This window comes from Podarcis gaigeae (genome assembly GCF_964106915.1).
Source record: "Podarcis gaigeae genome assembly, chromosome: 7".
Lineage (NCBI taxonomy): Eukaryota > Metazoa > Chordata > Lepidosauria > Squamata > Lacertidae > Podarcis > Podarcis gaigeae.
Genome location: NC_139683.1, coordinates 2304625 through 2327063, shown reverse-complemented (window position 1 = coordinate 2327063; position 22439 = coordinate 2304625). Strand labels below are relative to the sequence as shown.

General features: G+C 47.2%; 2 protein-coding genes across 2 annotated transcripts in view; both read right to left on the bottom strand.

Annotated features, from left to right (window-relative positions):
* Nucleotides 1-691: 691 nt before the first annotated feature.
* On the bottom strand, nucleotides 692-18019 carry STX17 (syntaxin 17). Its single transcript, XM_083749401.1, has 8 exons — nucleotides 17908-18019; nucleotides 15184-15334; nucleotides 12889-12954; nucleotides 10728-10956; nucleotides 7510-7628; nucleotides 7372-7422; nucleotides 4770-4856; nucleotides 692-2336 (listed from the first exon to the last, which is right to left on the bottom strand). The coding sequence occupies exons 2-8, from the start codon at nucleotides 15307-15309 to the stop codon at nucleotides 2085-2087; spliced, it is 930 nt and encodes a 309-aa protein (XP_083605527.1). The 5' UTR covers nucleotides 15310-15334; nucleotides 17908-18019; the 3' UTR covers nucleotides 692-2084.
* Nucleotides 2970-22439, bottom strand: part of GORAB (golgin, RAB6 interacting) — an 88631-nt gene continuing 69161 nt past the window's right edge. Inside the window, exon 6 of the mRNA XM_083749341.1 lies at nucleotides 2970-3148. The gene's annotated coding sequence lies outside the window, so the exon portion shown is untranslated. The remainder of the gene's footprint in view (nucleotides 3149-22439) is intronic.

The window sequence follows — 22439 nt, the reverse complement described above, 5'->3', positions numbered from 1 at the left end:
CATCTATCCCAACCCCGATATGCAAGGAATCACAGCTTTCTTTCATCGGTCCTGAACCATCCAACATTCAGCTTCGTTGGACGGACACGAGTTCGAGTGCTACAGGAGAGGGAGGAAAACTATCCTCTGTTCACTTTCTTCAGAAAGAGTTTTATAAACTTCTATTGTGTTGCCCCCGACTCACCTTTTCTCTATACTAGAAAGTCACAAACGCTGAGTCACAAATAACCTCCTTAACAATCTTGTATTTGAAGCACCCAAGCACAAGGGAACAAATCCCTCCATTCTTTATAGATATATATAGATATATTTATTTCATAAAAATTTATACACTACTGGATTGTTTTTTTTAAAACCCTCAAAGCGGTTTACAAAACACAGAAAACCATGAAATTATTGGGAAGAATTAACAATAATTAAAGGCTCCAGAAATCAAAACAGCGGCAATAACAGATTAAAACTCGAATCAACTCTCTGTTAGGCTCGCCTAAAAAAAAAGTTCTGGGCAGGTGCCAAAAAGAATACAGTGAAGGCGCCTGCCTCGCATCAAGAGGCAGGGAGTTCCGAAGATCTGATAAATGCAGAGCGGCTATTACGTGGGACCTGAGACAGTGGCAACTCCACGGATCAAACAGCCGAGTGGTGATTTCTTTTGCTTTCGTAAAAGACAGTCTCTGAACACACAAGTAACTATAATTTTTAAAATGGTTTTTATTTCCCATGTCATTAAGAACTCCCGCTTTGATTAAATCACCCAGTAAAACAATTTGCTGCTCCGCTTAACAAATGGCATATAATGGACGTTCCCCACAACCGCACTACCATTTTTTAGGTGGGCAAGTTCAAAATATTTAAGAGTGGTTTTCATGTGGAGGGTGGTGCTTGTGACCCACACAACATAGCGACCCACTGACACCAGAATCCTAATCTCCTGTATACTGTTCTGTAGAGGCCTGACAACAATGTTGAAGTCCCGAGTCCGCTGTCAGAGGAACGAAGAAGCCACAGGTCTTGGCCTTCAGGTAAGACACAAACCTTGATGAGAGACAATCGCACAATTTCAAGGAGACCCATCCTGCCACCAAGCCCTGGGTAGGACCGAGATGCAGGGACATCATCTTCAGACACTGAATTAAGACTTCTTTTGTGCCGGAGAAAAATGCAACTCCTTTTAAGCACGTATCAAACTTTACTTATAAACGTTGGAGCACTTAAAAAGAAAAAGGCTTCGTATTCAGAAAACTCAACACCCAGCAAAAAAAACCCAACTGTCAGCAGAGCAATGGCACAGTATGGCGTTATCTTTGGCTCATCTTTGATTCCCTGCCATCAGAATTCGGCCGATGTGGCAATGGGGAAAAGGGATTATGGGAGATCAATGTCCCGTCCAATATATCCGGAAATTTGGCCACCACAGAGTCCTCCAACACTTGGTGGCCGTTAGCGGATACTTCCGAAGAGAACCTGAAACACTGTGAAGATTCGTTCGCAAAGCACAGTTCCGATTTTCCTAAAAGCAACACTTTATAAAGAGAGAGAGAGAGAGTGCGCAGGACTTCTGTCCTAAAGCCTGAAAGGTTAAGTTTGGGGAAAGTCTGCGCCTTAAAAAAAAAAAATCCCAGAAATGCAGCACTTGGGCAAAGGCGAGGGTCAGTTTCTTCACCTGAGCCAAACAGGTGTATGAAAAGAGTCCAGGCTTTGAACTTCAAACTTGGCTAAAGATTCCACCACAAAGAACCCTGAAGGAGACATTTATTTGCACGCTTGCAGGGAAGATGGACCAGGCACTGGAAAACTTACGACTTAAAATCTCCCTTGTCTGTTTCTCCAGGAAAAGGTGTCTTGAGAACAACGCCCCCTTAATTCTCGGACGAGAAAGCTGCTCCTTTGGCACACGCCTTCTGACCTGCCTCTGGCTTCGCCACTTTTCAAAATGGAAGGGCGAGCCTTCTCTGCCCCAACCGGAGAGAGGGACTCGGGGTTACCCTTTCCAAACGCTGCCAGGGCTGGATCTGCTCTTCAAGTCTGTCGGGCGCAAGGGGGATCCAAAGCGGAGGCGGGTGGCTCACCAGAGGAGCCCCCCTTCAGCTACATTCTCGATCGCTTGGTCTGGGGAGATCTGGGCAGCTGCAGGAGGAGGGAGCCGAGAGGCCTTCGATCATCCTTTGCTTCTTCTTCTGGATCAGTTTCCCACCCGTGAAGCCCAAAACTCCGCCGCCCAGCGCGGCAGCAATGCCGGCCACTTTGAACCCGGCCAGGAGCCCGATAGGACCCCCAACAACTCCGCCAATGAGGGCGCCGGCGACAGGCAGGGCGGCCAGCTTGAATTTGGCAGCCTGGAGAAGAAGGAAGACAAGAGAAAGGAGTGAGCTGGTGTTGCAAGAAAGTACCGTACTTTTCCGCGTATAAGACAAGGTTTTTTTCTTAGAAAATTTTGCCAAAAAAAGGGGCGGTCGTCTTATACAGCGGTAGTTAATCGGGGGGGGGGCGTGGGACTGGTTGCTCCTGCTACCCGGAGATTGTCAGTAATATCCAAAGGCGACACGATGACCAAGTACAACAATGCAGTGTCAATATAAACTCTTTTTATACAGTGGTACCTCAGGTTAAGGAAGGAAGGGACGCGGGTGGCACTGTGGGTTAAACCACTGAGCCTAGGACTTGCTGATCAGAAGGTCGGCGGTTTGAATCACCGCAACGGGGTGAGCTCCCGTTGCTCGGTCCCTGCTCCTGCCAACCTAGCAGTTCAAAAGCACGTCAAAGTGCAAGTAGATAAATAGGTAGCACTCTGGCGGGAAGGTAAATGGTGTTTCCGTGCGCTGCTCTGGTTCGCCAGAAGTGGCTTAGTCCTGCTGGCCACATGACCCGGAAGCTGTACGTTGGCTCCCTCGGCCAATAAAGCGAGATGAGCGCCGCAACCCCAGAGTTGGCCACAAATGGACAATGGTCAGGGGTCCCTTTACCTTTACCTTGGGTTAAGTACTTAATTCATTCCAGAGGTCCGTTCTTAACCTGAAACTGTTCTTAACCTGAAGGACCACTTTAGCTAATGGGGCCTCCTGCTGCCACCGGAGCACAATTTCTGTTCTCATCCTGAAGCAAAGTTCTTAACCCGAGGTACTATTTCTGGGTTAGCGGAGTCTGTAACCTGAAGTGTATGTAATCTGATGCGCCTGTAACCCAAGGTACCACTGTAATCTATACAGAACATAAAACAATATGAAATATGCATTCTCTGCAAAACCAAATAAACAGAACAAGCAAACAGAAAAAATCAGCTCTCCCCTATGCTTCTTCCTAACTTATTGGATAATTAATTTTTTAAAAAAATGATGCTCCAATCAAAATCCTGGAGTTAAAAGAGAAATTCCCACTGAGTAACACTTGTAGAAAGTCTTCCATCCATATGTGTTAGAGTTTTAATGCACTTTAATTTTTTAATGTTGTATTTTAATCTTGTTTTTAAGTTGTATTTTAATCAACTTGTTTTTATTATTGATTGTTAGCCGCCCTGAGCCCGGTCTTGGCTGGGGAGGGCGGGATATAAATAAATAAATAAAATATTATTATTAAACAGAAATCTTCTAAATCTCTAAAAGTCACAGAATATGCACTCTTGATGAATTCTCTAGAAAACATAGAACCAAATAAACCAATGTCCCCACTGTGGAAGGACGTGTGGATCCAGAATTGGCCTCCACAGTCACTTACGGGCTCGTTGTTAAAACCATGTTTATGGAAGACAAACTTCCGCAGCTACGAGGGATCGCCAAAGACTACCTGAGGAGGAGGCACAGAACTGCAGCCTTTCCTATGGTTTTCTTATGGCTCCAGGCTGAGTTGTCATTGTGGCTTATGAGGGAGGCGTGTCACCTGAAAAACGGTGTTTTCTGCTGTTTCAGAGGCAGAACCTGAACTAATGGATTCAGGTGACAAGAAAAGAGATTCCAACTAAACATCAGGAAGATGTCAGACTCTGGTCAGACCTCACCTGGAGTACTGTGTCCAGTTCTGGGCACCACAGTTCAAGAAGGACACTGACAAACTGGAACGTGTCCAGAGGAGGGCAACCAAAATGGTCAAAGGCCTGGAAATGATGCCTTATGAGGAACGGCTAAGGGAGCTGGGCATGTTTAGCCTGGAGAAGATTAGGTTAAGGGGTGATATGATAGCCATGTTCAAATATATAAAAGGATGTCACATAGAGGAGGGAGAAAGGTTGTTTTCTGCTGCTCCAGAGAAGCGGACACGGAGCAATGGCTCCAAACTACAAGAAAGAAGATTCCACCTAAACATTAGGAAGAACATGCTGACAGTAAGAGCTGTTTGACAGTGGAATTTGCTGCCAAGGAGTGTGGTGGAGTCTCCTTCTTTGGAGGTCTTTAAGCAGAGGCTTGACAACCACGTCAGGAGTGCTCTGATGGTGTTTCCTGCTTGGCAGGGGGTTGGACTCGATGGCCCTTGTGGTCTCTTCCAACTCTATGATTCTAGGATTCTAAGAACTTTCTGATAGTAAGAGCTGCTCCACAGTGAAGTCGGCTCCCACAGGGAGGCAGCGGACTCTCCTTCCTTGGAGGTTTTTAAGCAGAGGTTGGAGGGCCACCTGCCAGTGATTCTTTAGCTGAGATTCCAGCATTGCCGGGGGTTGGACTAGATGACCCTCGGGGTCCCTTCCAATTCTAAGACTCCTTGATTTTTTGATTCAATGCAGTATTGCTGGAAAGCAGAGTGTCGCTGGTTTGCCAGGAGACGAATGGAGAGAGCCCTACCCTGGACAGATTCCTGGTCCCCTCTTCAACATTCACGGCGGCCGTGTTGACGTTATCTTCAATCCTGTCAATCTTCTCCTGCTGAGCCTAGAAGACACAAAAGAGTTTTCAAGCGAAACGGCAGAACAAAAACACACACCCCGCTTCAAAGTACCAAGCGTTGAGCCTTCCGAAGTGCTGGATTCCGAAAACTAAAAATAGCATTTTCTGGCTGAAGCCTATTTCGGTCCCTTTCCATTCAAAGCTGAACCACAATAATGGACTTTCTCCACAAGGTTTTCCCAGTAGTGATGTATGGAAGTGAGAGAGCTGGACCATAAAGAAGGCTGATCGCCGAAGAATCCCACGGACTGCAAGAAGATCAAACCTCTCCATTCTGAAGGAAATCAGCCCTGAGTGCTCACTGGAAGGACAGATCCTGAAGCTGAGGCTCCAAGACTTTGGCCACCTCATGAGAAGAGAAGACTCCCTGGAAAAGACCCTGATGTTGGGAAAGATGGGGGGCACAAGGAGAAGGGGACGACAAAGGACAAGATGGTGGGACAGTGTTCTTGAAGCTACCAGCATGAGTTTGAACAAACTGTGGGGGGCAGTGGAAGACAGGAGGGCCTGACATGCTCTGGTCCAGGGGGTCATGAAGAGGCGGACACGACTAAACAACAACAACCACAAGGCTGCCATCGAAGGCGATGCAGAAATGTCAACCAATGTGAAATGTGGCTGCCTAGGTGGTCGTTGGCCAGAAAATTGGAATGCAGAGTGCAATTCTGCACTGACTACTGGTGCATTTGGGGGCCCAATTCAAACTGATGGTATTAACCTTTAAAGGAGGGGGTGGGCAATACAATTAATGCTGACACAAGCCCCCCCACTAAGTAGAATAATAGAAACATAACCACCGAACCCTACTCACCGTTCCACCTCACCCTTTTTCCCCTTCCTCTTCCTAATTGCTTAAACCAATTCATGAACCAAAAACTTCTACACTGACCGCTAATAATGAAACATATGTCATAGATAATTTCCCACATTTATTATGCTCTGTTTGCGATATACAAAAGTCATGAGAAAACGTGGTATGCTGGTTTGTATAACGTTATTCTTGTTTATAGGTAAAGGGACCCCTGACCATTAGGTCCAGTTGCAGACAACTCTGGGGTTGCGGCGCTCATCTCGCTTTACTGGCGGAGGGAGCCAGCGTACAGCTTCCAGGTCATGTGGCCAGCATGACGAAGCCGCTTCTGGCGAACCAGAGCAGCGCACGGAAACGCCGTTTACCTTCCCACTGGAGGGGTACCTATTTATCTACTTGCACATGACATGCTTTTGAACTGCTAGGTTGGCAGGAGCAGGGACCGAGCAACGGGAGCTCACCCCGTCACGGGGATTCAAACCGCCGACCTTCTGATCGGCAATCCTAGGCTCAGTGGTTTAACCCACAGCGCCACCTGCGTCCCATTCTTGTTTATAAAACCCATTAAAAAAATATAAAAAGGAGGGGTGGGGAACCTCCATCCCAGGGGCCAAATTCAGCCCACCAAGACCCACCACCATTTGGCACGCAAGGTCCTGTGATGTCAAGGGAGGGACAAGTTGGCATGGAGGTGCTGCGAGAAGCCAAGTTACAGGGAACCAGGCAGAGGGGCTTCTTGGTGGTGGAGCCCACCCTGTGGAACGCCCTCCCAGCAGATGTCAAAGAGAAAAATATGACTCTTAGAAGACATCTGAAGGCAGCCCTGTTTAGGGAAGCTTTTAATGTTTAATAGACTATTGTATTTTAATATTCTGTTGGAAGCAGGCCAGAGTGGCTAGGGAAACCCACAGGGTGGGTGCCACTACCGAGAAGGCCCTCTGCCTTGTTCCCTGTAACTTGGCTTCTCGCAGGGAGGGAACCGCCAGAAGGCCCTCAGGGCTGGACCTCAGTGTCTGGGCTGGATGACGGCAGTGGAGACGCTCCTTCAGGTATACAGGACCGAGGCCGTTTAGGGCTTTCAAGGTCAGCACCAACACTTTGAATTGTGTTCAGAAAGGTACTGGGAGCCAATGTAGGTCTTTCAAGACAGGTGTTATATGGTCTCGGCGGCCGCTCCCAGTCACCAGTCTAGCTGCCACATTCTGGATTAGTTGCAGTTTCTGAGTCACCTTCAAAGGTAGCCCCACGTAGAGCGCATTGCAGTAGTCCAAGCGAGAGATAACCAGAGCATGCACCACTCTGGCGAGACAGTCTGCGGGCAGGTAGGCTCTCATCCTGCGTACGAGATGGAGCTGGTCAGCAGCTGCCCTGGACACAGAATTAACCTGTGCCTCCATGGACAGCTTTGAGTCCAGAATGACTCCCAGGCTGCGCAGCTGGTCCTTCAGGGACACAGTGACCCTATTCAGGACCAGGGAGTCCTCCACACCCACACGCCCCCTGTCCCCCCAAAACAGTACTTCTGTCTTGTCAGGATTCAACCTCAATCTTTTAGCCACAGAGACTAAACTCTCTGCATATTTCTCTTCTCACTCCAGAGACGTAAGAATTGTGCTGCTAACTTCTTCTTTTCGCCCCTTTCTTCTGAACGCAGGAGGAACCTTAAGACCCTAATATTGCCATACTTACGTTAACAAGCAGAGAGAAGTCCGTCACCAGGTTGCTGAGCTCAATCAAGTCCTACAAAGAGATCCAAAAAAATGTGCTGTTACTCTTCTGCTGCTCTAGATTTGTCCAAGGGACCCTAAGAGTAGAAGCCCAGCCTACCTCTTCAAGCATTTCCCACGATTCCGCCGCGTTCTGATCCTGGGGGATTTCGGGGAGAGGGGAGAACGTCTGGATGTAACTCTGAGAGAGTCCTTCGCTGCTGGCATCGTAAAACGTTTCTGAGTGGAAAGATCACAAAGTCTCATAATGTGTCCCAGAGGGTTAACCTAGCAAGAGATAAAGAGCTCCCAGCCCTCCACCCCAATTTGATTTAACTGCCGTTGGATAAATGGGGGTGGACTCTCCTTCCTTGGAAGTTCTTAAGCAGGGACCCTCCCTGCCCGCAGACTGTCTCTCCAGAGTGATGCATGCTCTGGTTATCTCTCGCTTGGACTACTGCAATGCGCTCCAAGTGGGGCTACCTTTGAAGATGACCCGGAAACTACAACTAACCCAGAATGGAGCAGCTAGACTGGTGACTGGGAGCAGCCGCCGGAACCACATAACACTGGTCTTGAAAGACCTCCATTGGCTCCCAGTACGTTTCCGGGCACAATTGACCCTGAAAGCCCTAAACGGCCTCAGTCCTGTATCCCTGAAGGAGCGTCTCCATCCCCATCATCCAGCCCGGACACTGAGGTCCAGCTCCGAGGGCCTTCTGGCCGTTCCCTAACTGCGAGAAGCCAAGTTACAAGGAACCAGGCAGAGGGCCTTCTCGGTGGTGGCACCCGCCCTGTGGAACTCCCTCCCACCAGATGTCAAAGAGAACAACAACTACCAGACTTTTAGAAGACATCTGAAGGCAGCCCTGTTTAGGGAAGCTTTTAATGTTTAACAGACCACTGTATTTTAATACTTTGTTGGAAGCCGCCCAGAGTGGCTGGGGAAACCAAGCCAGATGGGCGGGGTATAAATAAATTGTTGTTGTTGTTGTTGTTGTTGTTGTTGTTGTTGTTGTTGTTGTTGTTAAGCAGAGGATGGGTGGCCATCTGTCAGGGATTCCTGCATTACAGGGGGTTGGACTAGATGACCTGCAGGACCCCTTCCAACTCTACAATTCTAAGAGCGTTATTTACGCAGGGCTGTCAACAGGGGCAAACCCCTGCTGCAGGGAGCTTACAATCTAAAAATGAGCACTGGGGAGACAATGGTGGCAGAGACAGTCAGAAGAAGAGTACATAGAAAGAAACACAAAGCCTCGGTTCCCGAATGCCTCCGTTATCGTACGTTTTGGTCCCGGATTCCGAAAACCCGAAAGCAAATGCTTCTGTTGTGAAACGTTTTTCAGAAACCCGAACGTGCAACACAGTTTCGGCTTGAGTGCAGGAAGCTCCTGCAACCAATCGGAAGCTGTGCCTCAGTTTTTGAAAGTTTCGGAAGCTGAATGGGCTTCCGGAATGGATTTCGTTCGAGAACCGAGGTATCACTGTAGATGAACACATTTACGGTCAGATGCCTCGTGATCTTCAGATGGTAAAGGGTAAAAGGACCCCTGACCATTAGGTCCAGTCATGACCAACTCTGAGGTTGCGGCGCTCATCTTGCTTTATTGGCCGAGGGAGCTGGCATACAGCTTCCGGGTCATGTGGCCAGCAGGACTAAGCCGCTTCCGGCGAACCAGAGCAGTGCACAGAAACGCCGTTTACCTTCCCGCTGGAGCGGTACCTATTTATCTACTTGTGCTTCGACGTGCTTTCGAACTTCTAGGTTGGCAGAAGCAGGGACCAAGCAACGGGAGCTCACCCCGTCGCAGGGATTCAAACCGCCGACCTTCTGAAGTCCTAGGCTCTGTGGTTTAACCCACAGCGCCACCCGTGTCCCGTATATGCACACATTTAGGATCAAATGCCTCGTGATCTTCAGATGAAGGTTAGGCTGGCCTCAACCAGATCCAGGGCTTTTACGGCTGCGGCTCCAATCTGGTGGAACGCTCTGTCACAAGAGACTAGGGCCCTGCAGGACTTGACATCTTTCCGCAGGGCCTGCAAGACAGAGCTTTTCCACCAGGCCTTTGGTCAGGGCGCAGCCTGACTCCCTCCTCTGGCAACCTGCACAGAATCTTGCTTAATCGGTTGCCATTAATTTGATTTTAACTAATTTTTATAATGAAATATTTTGAATGTGTGACTATTTGATTGTTTGATTATTTGATTATTGTTAGCCGCCCTGAGCCCGGCTTCGGCTGGGGAGGGCGGGATATAAATAAAATTTATTATTATTATTTATTATTATTATGAAGGGTGGTCTAATAATGATGATGATGATGTATTTAAAGGCTACCCAGAAAAGGTGGGCCCTGGTGGGGGAGGGGGGATTTTAAGAAAGTAAGAGCAATGGCACTATGTGCAGGTTTGGGGGGGGGGCAATGAGGGAAGGGTCACAGCTCAGTGGCAGAGCATCTCCTTGGCAGGGAGAAGGTCCCAGGTTCTCTGCTCTGCGTCTTCAGGAAGGATGTGAATGTTCTGTCTGAAACCCTGGAGAACTGCTGCCGGACGGTGTAGACTCTACTGAGATAAGACAGACCAACCGACTGGCTCAGTATAAGGCAGCTTCCTCTGTTCCGCCCAATATTATTATTATTATTATTATTATTATTATTATTATTATTATTATTATTATTATTATTATTATTTGTACCCTGCCCATCTGGCTGGGTTTCCCCAGCCACTCTGGGCGGCTTCCACAAAGACCAAAAATACACTAAGATGTCACACATTAAAAGCTTCCCTGAACAGGGCTGCCTTCAGATGTCTTCTGAATGTCAGGTAGTTGTTTTTCTCTTTGACATCTGGTGGGAGGGCGTTCCACAGGGCAGGCGCCACCACCGAGAAGGCCCTCCGCCTGGTTCCCCATAGCTTTGCTTCTCGCAATGAGGGAACCACCAGAAGGTTCTCGGCGCTGGACCTCAGCATCTGGGCAGAACAATGGGGGTGGAGATGCTCCTTCAGGTATACTGGGCCGAGGCCGTTTGCATTTCGCTGCTTAAACAGCAGATTGAAACATTTCCACTGGTTTTCATACTGGAGTATTTGCAAGCTGGCTGCTTTTTTTTGCTCTTTGATTTCAGCGGAAGAAACTAGGAACATGTCCAGGGCCTTCAACATGTGCAACTTTGGCTTAAACATTCCCGCAGCTTTCAACATTTTACATGTGACAGATGGGTCATTTAACAGTTAAATGACATCTCAACTCTGGTTTCTCTCCTGTCCAGAAAGATCATACAGATTTCTCGTGATAAAAACATACTTGTATGAAAAAGGAACACAATGCACTCATACCCCCTGCTACAGTGGTTGATCTGGTTAATGGGGACTGGAGCAAGGCCTCTTTCTCCTTAAACTGCCTCTTCAGTTCTTCTGCAGACTCCAAGTGGAGCTGCAGAAATTCCTTGATGGCCACCGACGCCTGGTCCTTCACCGGGTTGATCATTCTCTCCAAAGCATGGAGGTCTTCCTTCCGGACCCGTAGGCAGAGCTTCTCCATCTCTCGGATATTTGCTCGCAGCTGCTGCAAATGACAATTCAAAAAGGGGGGGGGGGTTGTTGTTGTTTTTAATTTTTTATTTCCAAAACCGAAAAAAGAAAAATGACAAACATCAAATTCAGCATCCATATGAATTTTCTAACATAAACCTATCACATAATAAACTAACTTAAAATATACCTAATTACTGTAAACTTCTCTTTGCTGTATACAAATACAACACAATTAGAAATTTTATATTAAAGCTTTTATATTATAAATAATATTTCAAATTCCCCTATACCCCCCATTCCCCTTCACCCATGTGTGATCTCTTTTTTTCTTCTTCTTCTTCCGTCTTGTTGTGTTGTTATAATTTAATCATTGTTCAGCTGATTCTTTTATTATTTCCTTGCTTAACCTCTGCACGTTTTACATGTTATTTATTAATATTCCAGTTCCGGAACCCTATTTTTTCGTATATTCCTTCACTCCCTCCCACTCTTTAATTATTCTCTGATTTGAATGGCCTGTAATAGTTGCCGTCCGGGGATTTGGTTACACACAACCCATTGAATACAGCCACAGAGCCACAGAGCCTAGGGCTTGCCGATCAGAAACCACAGAGCCAAGGGCTTGCCGATCAGAAGGTCGGTGGTTCGAATCCCCGCAATGACGGGGTGAGCTCCCATTGCTTGGTCCCTGCTCCTGCCAACCTAGCAGTTTGAAAGCACGTCAAAGTGCAAGAAAATAAATAGGTACCGCTCCGGCGGGAAGGTAAACGATGTTTCCGTGTGCTGCTCTGGTTCGCCAGAAGCGGCTTAGTCATGCTGGCCACATGACCCGGAAGCTGTACGCCAGCTCCCTCGGCCTATAGAGCGAGATGAGTGCTGCAACCCCAGAGACAGACACAACTGGACCTAATGGTCCCTTTCCCTTTACCTTTAAAGGCTGCATAGAGAATGCCTTTTATTTTCTGTGAGACTACATCTTGGGCTAATATCCCAGGTATGGCCACCTATACTGTCATCTCCTCCCTTTCTGTATTTTGAGTGCATTCTTTGGTTTAGAAAAAACAGGATATAAATATTATTATGTATTTCATTTATGAATCGCTTCCCCCTGAGACATCGCCAGAGCAATTGACAACCAAAACATGTATAAAACAGCTACACCTAATTAAGAACTATTAAAGCAATTGTACATACAAGTTAAGAACACTAAGGTATTTATGCTTGACATTAGAGTCCAAAATGGCTTGCTTATTTCACATCTCATCGTATTTTCAGTTGCTGACAATGAAGCCATTTGCAGTTGTTGTATCATAATTGAGGGAACGGTGCACCTCTGTTGTGTGTTGTTATAGGATCGTTGCAGGCAACGGAACAGGCTTGGAACGGAACGTTGCAGGCTGCCCCAAGGAGCAGCCAAATGTAAGATTCAACACAGGTTGGATAGTGGAAGGAGGAGGAAAGCTTGGGTAGCTTTTAGGTTAGCTACGGTGCCCTATGGGATATGGGTGGCGCTGTGGGTTAAACCACAGAGCCTAGGACTTGCCGATCAGAAGGTCGGCGGTTCGAATCCCCGCGATGGGGTGAGCTCCCGTTGCTCAGTCCCTGCTCCTACCCACCTAGCAGTTCAAAAGCACGTCAAAGTGCAAGTAGATAAATAGGTGCGGCTCCAGTGGGAAGGTAAACGGTGTTTTCGTGCGCTGCTCTGCTTCGCCAGAAGCGGCTTAGTCATGCTGGCCACATGACCCAGAAGCTGTACGCCGGCTTCCTCGGCCAATAAAGCAAGATGAGCGCCACAACCCCAGAGTCGGTCACAACTGGACCTAATGGTCAGGGGTCCCTTTACCTTTACCTTTACCCCTACGAGGAGAAAGGGGAGATCTTTGCATTGTGGCTTCTGCTATTTTCTGGGAAAAACCAGCAGCATTCACAACAAACACTGGAATGCGCATTTCTAACTACTTACTTGAACTGTACGGCCGGCATTGATGTGCTCTTCATGTAACCTGTCCCACAGTCTGCATCTCTGATACTAAAGGCAAGGAGAGAGAGAAAAAAAATTGTGTTTTTATGGGTCTACAGAGAAAGGAAGGACAAAGAGAACCGCCATTTCGCTTTCCCTGTGCTGTCTTAAGGCAGAGGAGATGGTGGGGTTTGGGGAACAGGCTATTCCAGTGCCTACTGGCACGAAAGGATAAGATAAGCTATGTGCACACATGATTCCAAGCAACAGACTCACTCTCTCAATTGCAGCAAACTTTGCTCTCTGATTCCAGCTTAAGCCTCCATCAACAAAGAGAGCCCAGTGTTACCCAACAACGCTGAGAAATGTCACAAAAGCCATTACACAAGACATTCACAACTCCTTGTCCCAGGGACTCTTCAATTGCGACAAAGTTTGAACCAACATCTGGTGCTTTGAGTCCCCATCCACAATCTGGTGAAAAATAGATGAGCATTTGCAGGGAAAGATTCCCCTGCAAACGAGGAGAGATACTGACGAGAGCTAGGAGGTGGAAACACATAGAGTATTAGGGCTCAAAGAAACCTTGCAAAACACCGAAGAGATTAGTAAATGAAAGGAGTTAATATTATTAGAAATATGAACTGGAAGAACTGTTATAAATGTGACATAATGAAATTGAGTGAGAGGGGAACTGAGGAAGTCAGTTATCAATGTTATGAGAATTAGGTGTTAGAAGAAATAATTTCTTTTTGTGTTCAATTTTATTGAAAATTGTGTGTGTTTTTGTTGTGTGTTTTGTGTTTCTTTGTTATATCATTTTGTGGAAATTCAATAAAAAAGGGGGGGGAGAAACCTTGCAAAATGCCATTTGCCTTTTTACGGTTTTTACAGTTTTCATGTCTACAGATACTTAGCCCAGAGCCTCCTCGTTCCCTCTCTTGCGAGAAAAGAGCACTGAAGGCGAAAAACCCTAAAAATCAACAAATTACTCACTTCCTTATTGTACCAGGGCAAATAGAAGCCCCCACTGGCTTGCAAACCCTCTTCATAAACCTGATGTTTATAAATGATATTTTCCACTTAGAATCACACTTGCGACCCACCCAAGTGAGGCCATAACTACCTGTAGAGTTCATGGAAAGCAATATTTATTTATGGGGGGGGGGTAATTTTGACCCCAGTTGCATCTGCAAATCATTGCGACCAACTTGTCCCCTCATTTGACGCTGAAGGTTTGACGTTTTCATCCCCAAAAAGTTTTTGATTTGAGTTTCTACTGAAATGAGGCTGCATTTAAATGTTGTACTTTAATCTTGTTTTTAGTTGTATTATAATCAATTGTTTTATACTTGGTGTTAGCTGCCCTGAGCCCGGTCTTGGCTGGGGAGGGCAGGGTATAAATAAATATTATTATTATTATTATTATTATTATTATTATTATTGTTATTGTTATTGTTATTGTTATCGTTATCGTTATCGTTATTGTTATTATCTCAGCAGGTGCACAGACTGAAAGGCAACTCTCAATCCAAACCTTTAGACAGCCTCTTTTCTCTGTTTATAGCAGCTCTCTTGGATGGGCACCCAGAACATGCATTTAAGATAAAACACAATATTGGCCAATGGAGGCAGACCTTTACCCTCCCAACATCCCATAATAATGACCAGCCATTCAGCTGTTCTGCAGCAAATGGGAGCACCCCCAGGCTGCCTCGGCTGCCTCATTTTAAATAATAGTTTATTATTTAATAGAGACGCGGGTGGCGCTGTGGGTTAAACCACAGAGCCTAGGACTTGCCGATCAGAAGGTCGGCAGTTTGAATCCTTGTGACGGGGTGAGCTCCCGTTGCTCAGTCCCTGCTCCTGCCAACCTAGCAGTTAGAAAGCACATCAAAAGAGCAAGTAGATAAATAGGTACCGCTCCAGCGGGAAGGTGAACGGCGTTTCCGTGTGCTGCTCTGGTTCGCCAGAAGCGGCTTAGTCATGCTGGCCACATCCCTCGGCCAGTAAAGCGAGATGAGCTCCGCAACCCCAGAGTCGTCCGCGACTGGACCTAATGGTCAGGGGTCCCTTTACCTTTTTAAGGCCCCAATTTAAAGAAAAGGAATGGACTTTTAACAACCAATGAAGGTGGAGGGGTTGTTTTGAGGAGGGGTGCGGAAATTGTCATGCAACAGAGCCAAACACACTTGCCCAACTTTAGTTCCAATCAAAGCATCTCCGCTTTGATTAAGTTGCGCTAATGTCAGTAAAATTATACAATATCAACTTAATATTCAGGGGAAAGCAGTAAACCTTCTCAATATTTATCTGATGCTTTCTTAACCTCTCCAGATCTGTTGGAACGGCAACTTTAAGGAACTTCTGGATGGCTGGCTCAAGGCGACGCAAGTTAAGCTTTTCTTCATCTTCAGACATCATCAAGCTTCAGTAGCGCTTTATAAACCTAAACACAATTTTTAAAAAAATTAGCCTAGTAGGAGATACTGACCCTTGCAATTGTCCTTTCTGCTGGTGTTTGATCTTCAGCACTGAAAAGACCAAACTTCCCATAAAAAGACAGAAGCTAAGGTGAGAAGTCAGCATGTGACAATTCACTAAAAGGGCCCTGGGTTACCATTAAAGCACTTTTATTTATTCTATAGGGACGTAAGTGGCGCTGTGGGTTAAATCACAGAGCCTAAGACTTGCCGATCAGAAGGTTGGCGGTTTGAATCCCCGCGACAGGGTGAGCTCCCGTTGCTCAGTCCCTGCTCCTGCCAACCTAGCAGTTCGAAAGCACATCAAAGTGCAAGTAGATAAATAGGTACTGCTCCAGCGGGAAGGTAAACAGCGTTTCCGTGCGCTGCTCTGGTTCACCAGAAGCGGCTTAGTCATGCCGGCCACATGACCCAGAAGCTGTGCGCCGGCTCCCTCGGCCAGTAAAGTGAGATGAGTGCCGCAGCCCCAGAGTCGGCCACGACTGCACCTAATGGTCGGGGGTCCCTTTACTCTTTACCTATTTGTTCTATATGAAAACCACTCTCTCTAACACATTTTTCTGTGCCACCCACATCAACAATCCGCAAGCCAGAAAAATGAGAGAGCGTGCTGCAGGTCTGTCCTCAGCTGCAGAGGGAGGGAATCCACGTCAGTCTCTACTGACAGCCCCCATGACAGGCAGAAATGAAACAGGGAGAGATATTCTGAAGATCCATCTTCTAAGAAACGCAGTCATGGGAAGAAATCCATACCTGCCAGTTTTCTGCCAGTCATGCAGCTGTTAAAGCTGGGTTGCCAACTCACCCTAACAGCACCAGCCTGGTCTGCTCTTGTGTTTTATTCAGCAGGATGATAAATAAGGGTTGGCAGGCGAAGCTTTTCCATGGCATGGAAAGATAATCGGCTACTGGCGTCGCCATATCAGCTAGTGGTAGGCTGAAAAGGTGGCAGCCCTGAGCTAAAGGCACAGGAAATTTCCTGGAGGGGAATCCTAATCCTTAATAAAATAAACACCCATGGACCACCACCCCACTACAAGCAAAACATAATAATAATAATAATAATAATAATAATAATAATAATAATAATAATATATTATTATTTGTACCCTGCCCATCTGGTTGGGTTTCCCCAGCCACTCTGGGCGGCTTCCAACAAAGATGAAAGATACACTAAAATGTCACATATTAAAAACTTCCCTGAACAGGGCTGCCTTCAGATGTCTTCTGAATGTCAGGTAGATGTTTATCGCTTTGACATCTGATGGGAGGGCGTTCCACAGGGCGGGCGCCACCACTGAGAAGGCCCTCTGACTGGTTCCCTGTAACTTGGCCTCTCACAGTGAGGGAACCGCCAGAAGGCCCTCGGAGCTGGACCTCAGTGTCCGGGCAGAACGATGCATCTTCCACTCCCCTGGTCCTGGCAACCGGCAAGGCTCTGAGGACTCAGTGGTGGCGGAGGTTCAGATGCCAGACTAGGTCCTGGCAGAGACCAGGGTTCGAATCCTGAGGCTCACTGGGTGCCGCCCTGGGCCAGTCCCCGCCTCGCCTCCCTCACAGGGCTGTTGCAAGTACAGAAATGGAAAAGGATGCACACCACCTGGCATAGCTGTCAACTTTCCCCCTTTTTTAAGGGGAATTCCCTTATTCCAAATAGGATTCCTCGCAAGAAAAGGGAAAAGTTGACAGCTATGCCACCTGGAAGGGCCGCATGAATATTATAATATATACTACCTACTATAAATTTTACGTAATACATATTAACTGTTCGTGCATAATCTTATATACGAGTAGTATTTAAGTATTATACCCTATTTATCTGACTTAAGAATATATATGTATATCGTGCATTACTGTACAATCTCATGGATACCCATTAATCACTGCCCTCCATAATCTTACATTCAGACAGCCCAGGGCAGAGCATCCCCCTTGGCACCAGGGCGGCCTGAACCCCTGAAGATTTGGCGTTTTCATCCTCCAAAAAGTTTTTGACTTGAGTTTCTACTGAAATGAGGCTGCATTTTAATGTTGTATTTTAATCAATTGTTTTTATACTTGGTGTTAACCACCCTGAGCCCGGTCTTGGCTTGTTGTATTTTAATCTTGTTTTTAAGTTGTATTTTAATCAACTTGTTTTTATTATTGATTGTTAGCCGCCCTGAGCCGAGTCTTGGCTGGGGAGGGCGGGGTATAAATATTATTATTATTATTATTATTATTATTATTATTATTATTATTATTTCCCCGGCTGCTGCCAGCCCGTGTGGGCATCCCTGAGCTGGAGGGCCTGACTCGGGGGCAGGCAGATTCCTGGGTTCCTGGGAGAGAGATCCAGGCGCTGCAATGAACTGGGTCTTCTCCTTTTCCTCCTCCTGCCTGCGAGTTTCCCTGGGGCGCATTCCGACGTGCAGGGCGACCCGCAAGCGCAGAACCCGGGTGCAGGGTCAGGATCCTGCCTCTCCCGGCCAGGGAAGGCCTCCCTCGCCTCCTCCCCGGGCGGCCCTCTTCCCTCCCCCCCAGGGGCGCCTCCACTTACCGGGCGCAGCTCCGGCCAAACCTCCGGACCCCCAACCCGGAAGAGAGTCCGGGAACAACAGGAAGCGGGAGGGGCAGCGCACCATCGAGCGTCCAGGGGCAGAGCGGCCCCCGCTTCCGGGAGGCGGGACTTCCTGGCTGCGCTTGAAGCCACTTCCGCCCTCTTCTCCCAAGGGCGGAAGTGAGGTCGGTGGAGAGCGGCGAAGGCAGGAATTCCTGCCCGACTCAGAGTTAAAATATTATTAATTATATTATATTAATTAACTAATTATATTATATTATATTATATTATATTATATTATATTATATTATATTATATTTAATAATAATAATAATAAATTATTAAATTATTATTAATTTAGCCAGGATTCTTGCAAAGTTGCCTTCCGGCAGCATCCCCCCCCCCAGCCGCGACAGCAATTTCAGGGGTTCCTGCCTGGCTCATGCTGATCTGGTACTCCTGCATTGGGTTGGACTGGATGACCCTCGGGGTCCTTTCCCACAATACAGTGGTACCTCGGGTTAAGAACTTAATCCGTTCCAGAGGTCTGTTCTTAACTTTAAACTGTTCTTAACCTGAAGCACCACTTTAGCTAATGGGGCCTCCCGCTTCCGCCGGAGCACAATTTCTGTTCTCATCCTGAAGCAAAGTTCTTAACCCGAGGGTTATTTCTGGGTTAGCGGAGTCTGTAACCTGAAGCGTCTGTAACCCGAGGTACCACTGTACAGTTCTGTATTAGTAGTAGTAGTAGTAGTAATATCCCACCCTTCGTCCATAGGTCTCAGGGTAGTTCACACTATAAAAATACAAGATAAAGGCACAAAATATATTACAGTCATACCTCGGGTTACAGACACTTCAGGTTACGTTTTTTTGGGTTACAGACGGCCAAAACCCAGAAGTACCAGAACGGGTTACTTCCGGGTTTCAGCAGTCGCACATGCGCTAAATGGTGCTTTGCGCATGTGCAGAAGCGCCGAATAGCAAGACGCGAAGCTGCGGGTTTCAAATGCTGCTGGTTGCGAACGTGCATCCTGCACAGACCACATTCACAACCCAAGCGTCCCCTGGATTATTATTATTATTATTAATATCATTCATTCATTCCTAGCCCATCTGGCTGTGTTTCCCCAGCCACTCTGGGCGGCTTCCAACAAGAGATTAAAAATACAGTGGTACCTCAGGTTAAAAATTGAATTCGTTCTGGAGGTCCGTTCTTAACCTGAAACTGTTCTTAACCTGAGGTACCACTTTAGCTAATAGGGCCTCCCACTGCCACTGCCGCACAATTTCTGTTCTCATCATGAAGCAAAGTTCTTAACCCGAGGTAATATTTCTGAGTTAGCAGAGTCTGTAACCTGAAGAATCTGTAACATGAAGCGTATGTAACCCGAGGTACCACTGTACCTTAAAACAACAGTCATTAAAAACTTCCCTAAACAGGGCTGCCTTTAGATGTCTTCTAAACGTCAGATAGTTGTTTTTTCCTTTGACACCTGCTGGGAGGGCGTTCCACAGGGTGGGCGCCACCACCAAGAAGGCCCTTTTCCCGGGTCCCTGTAACCTGGTTTCTCTCAGAGAGGGAACCACCAGAAAGCCCTCGGAGCTGGATCTCAGTGTCCAGGCAGAACGATGGGGGCGAATATGCTCCTTCAGGTATACATAATAAAAACAAGAGCCAAAACAAACCAGTAACGCCACCCCTTCCCACAAAAACATTTAAAGAACTGTACGTATTATACTGTCTCCGTATGTCTCTAAGTATCACATTGTTTATTTCAGTTTGGAAAAAGCACTTTTTGAGTAATGATGCAGAGCCCATTGCCCCTGCCCCATTGGGAAGGCCATAAGCCGGACCTGGCTGCAACAGCCCTCTCCCCTCCTGTGGTTTTCAGCAACTGGCGTTCAGATGAAGACTGCCTCCACTACTGCAGGCAAAGGTACCCCTGACCGTTAGGTCCAGTCCTGGATGACTCTGGGGTTGCGGCGCTCATCTCACTTTACTGGCCGAGGGAGCCGGTGTACAGCTTCCGGGTCATGTGGCCGGCATGACTAAGCCGCTTCTGGCGAACCAGAGTAGCGCACGGAAACGCCGTTTACCTTCCCGCTGGAGCAGTACCTATTTATCTATTTGCACCTTGACGTGCTTTAGAACTGCTAGGTTGGCAGGAGCAGGGACCGAGCAACGGGAGCTCACCCCGTCACGGGGATTTGAATCGCTGACCTTCTGATCGGCAAGTCCTAGGCTCTGTGGTTTAACCCCCAGCGCCACCCATGTTGCACCTATTGCAGGTAGCGCACAGCAGTTCTGGCCATGAGCATTGGATAGCCTTTTCCACCATAAATTCGTCTAATCTTTTAAATTGTCCAAGTGGGTGGCATTTTCTTTTCTCTGTCTTGAATCTTCCAACATCCACAGCTGTAGAACTGTAGGCTTGAAAAGGACCACGAGGGTTATCTATTCCAACCCCTGCAAGGCAGAAATCTTTTGCCCAGCTTGGGGCTCAAACATGACACCTTGAGTCTCTGCCAACTGATCTAGAAAGATTCCAGCAATTAGGTCTTTAGTCACTGTAAGTCCAGTCGCATTGACCGATCAGAGCATGATGACAGAGATATTCATACCCTGCCTTTGAGCGTAATACTTCTTCCTTCTGCCACGACTTGCTGATCAAAGAATGAGCTCAGGGCTTAAGATCCTGGAAAACCTCAATTTGTGAGTACTGTAATTATATTTAAGTGCGCGTGAATTGTGCAACGCTCTATATGTTTAGTCTTTGATATTAAATCTTTCAAACTTCTTAATTATATCTCCAGGGAAGTTGTTCTACTTAATGTCCACGCTTAAAGAGTTGAGCCAATCTGTTAAGACAGAAATCACATCAAACTCCTCCACGCAAACAAAGGTTACCCCTGCAGGCCAGATTCCCCTGTTCCACTACACAGAGCGCTAACTCTCTCGTCACCATTTTTAAATGATTAAACTTGTCCTTTTGCTCTGGGCCCAGATCCCTGCATTTGCTGTCTTTGCGGTTTCTTTAAACTGTGACACCACAGACTCTGTTTTCACTTTCAAAGGCTATGACTGTTGTCCAGCCAGCCAAAACAGCTTTTATGGTGTTAGTTATGGGGTGTTGGGGGAAGGGTAGCCATGCCCCTTCTGGGGTAGTTGCCCACCTTTGGTCCCCACCCAGCACTCAGCTCCCACCTGTTTGTCCTAGTTGTCGTCAGCATGCAACAGCCACAACCCAGGAAACGGCTTTGACTGGCCAGCAAAACCAGGCGGGGGCAGTGAATTGGTCTCAAACCCTCAGTAAGTTAGGGATTTCCCCTGCATGCAAAGATAGGCTCCAGCAGATTGAGATGACAAGATCAACGGTAGGTTCAACGGTCAAGAAGGTGGTGTTCCAAGAATTCTAAGGTCCCAAATATAAATGTTCATAAACGTACAAGGCAAACACATACATAAGTATATAAACCACGTACCTGAAATAGTAAAGGTAAAGGAACCCCTGACCATTAGGTCCAGTCGTGGCCGACTCTGGGGCTGCGGCGCTCATCTCGCTTTACTGGCTGAGGGAGCCGGCGTACAGCTTCCGGGTCATGTGGCCAGCAGGACTAAGCCGCTTCTGGCGAACCAGAGCAACGCACGGAAACACCGTTTACCTTTCCGCCGGAGCGGTACCTATTTATCTACTTGCACTTTGACGTGCTTTCGAACTGCTAGGCTGGCAGGAGCAGGGACCGAGCAACGGGAGCTCACCCCGTCGCAGGGGATTCAAACCGCCAACTTTCTGATCGGCAAGTCCTAGGCTCTGTGGTTTAACCCACAGTGCCACCTGCGTCCCTTCAACGGTCAAGAAGGTGGTGTTCTAAGAATTCTAAGATCCCAAATATAAATGTACAAGGCAAACAGACGTATATAAACCACATGCCTGAAATTATAGTACAGGAGAGCAATCCTGACTCTCCCAAATTGACCTCAATATATTTCTCTGCAAGGAGGGAGAAAATGGGGAAAGCCTTCCCTTTTTCTTTTTGCTTACAAATCCTGTCTTAAGGGCATATTTGTGTATGAATAGGGCGAGCCTGTGACCTGGATTCTGGAAGTAAGCATTTAGCATCTCAAAAGGAATGGCCAGGCTGCCCAGGTTATGCAATCAGTGACCAGTATTAGGTATCCTGGCAGGCAGGATTTCTGCGGTAGACTGCCCCCTTATGTGATGTATGTATGATTTTTTTTGGGGGGGAGGGTCTTGGGCTACAGGGTGGGCAATTTCAAAAGTCTATATAAGGCCTTGCACACCATTGTTCAGGGTTCTCCTCCCTCCTGCGTGTGGTGAGTGGAGAACCCTGTTGCAACAGTTTAATAAAGATCAGGTTTTGCTTCTCAATATACTTTGGTTGGCCTCTGTTATTTTCTCCTACCGACAGGAAACCCACGTAAGGACTCTGTACGGGCTCTTGGGTACCCCATAAGGGAAAAGAAGCCGTTTTTTCTTAGAACAGTGGTTTCTGCACGAGATGTAGGT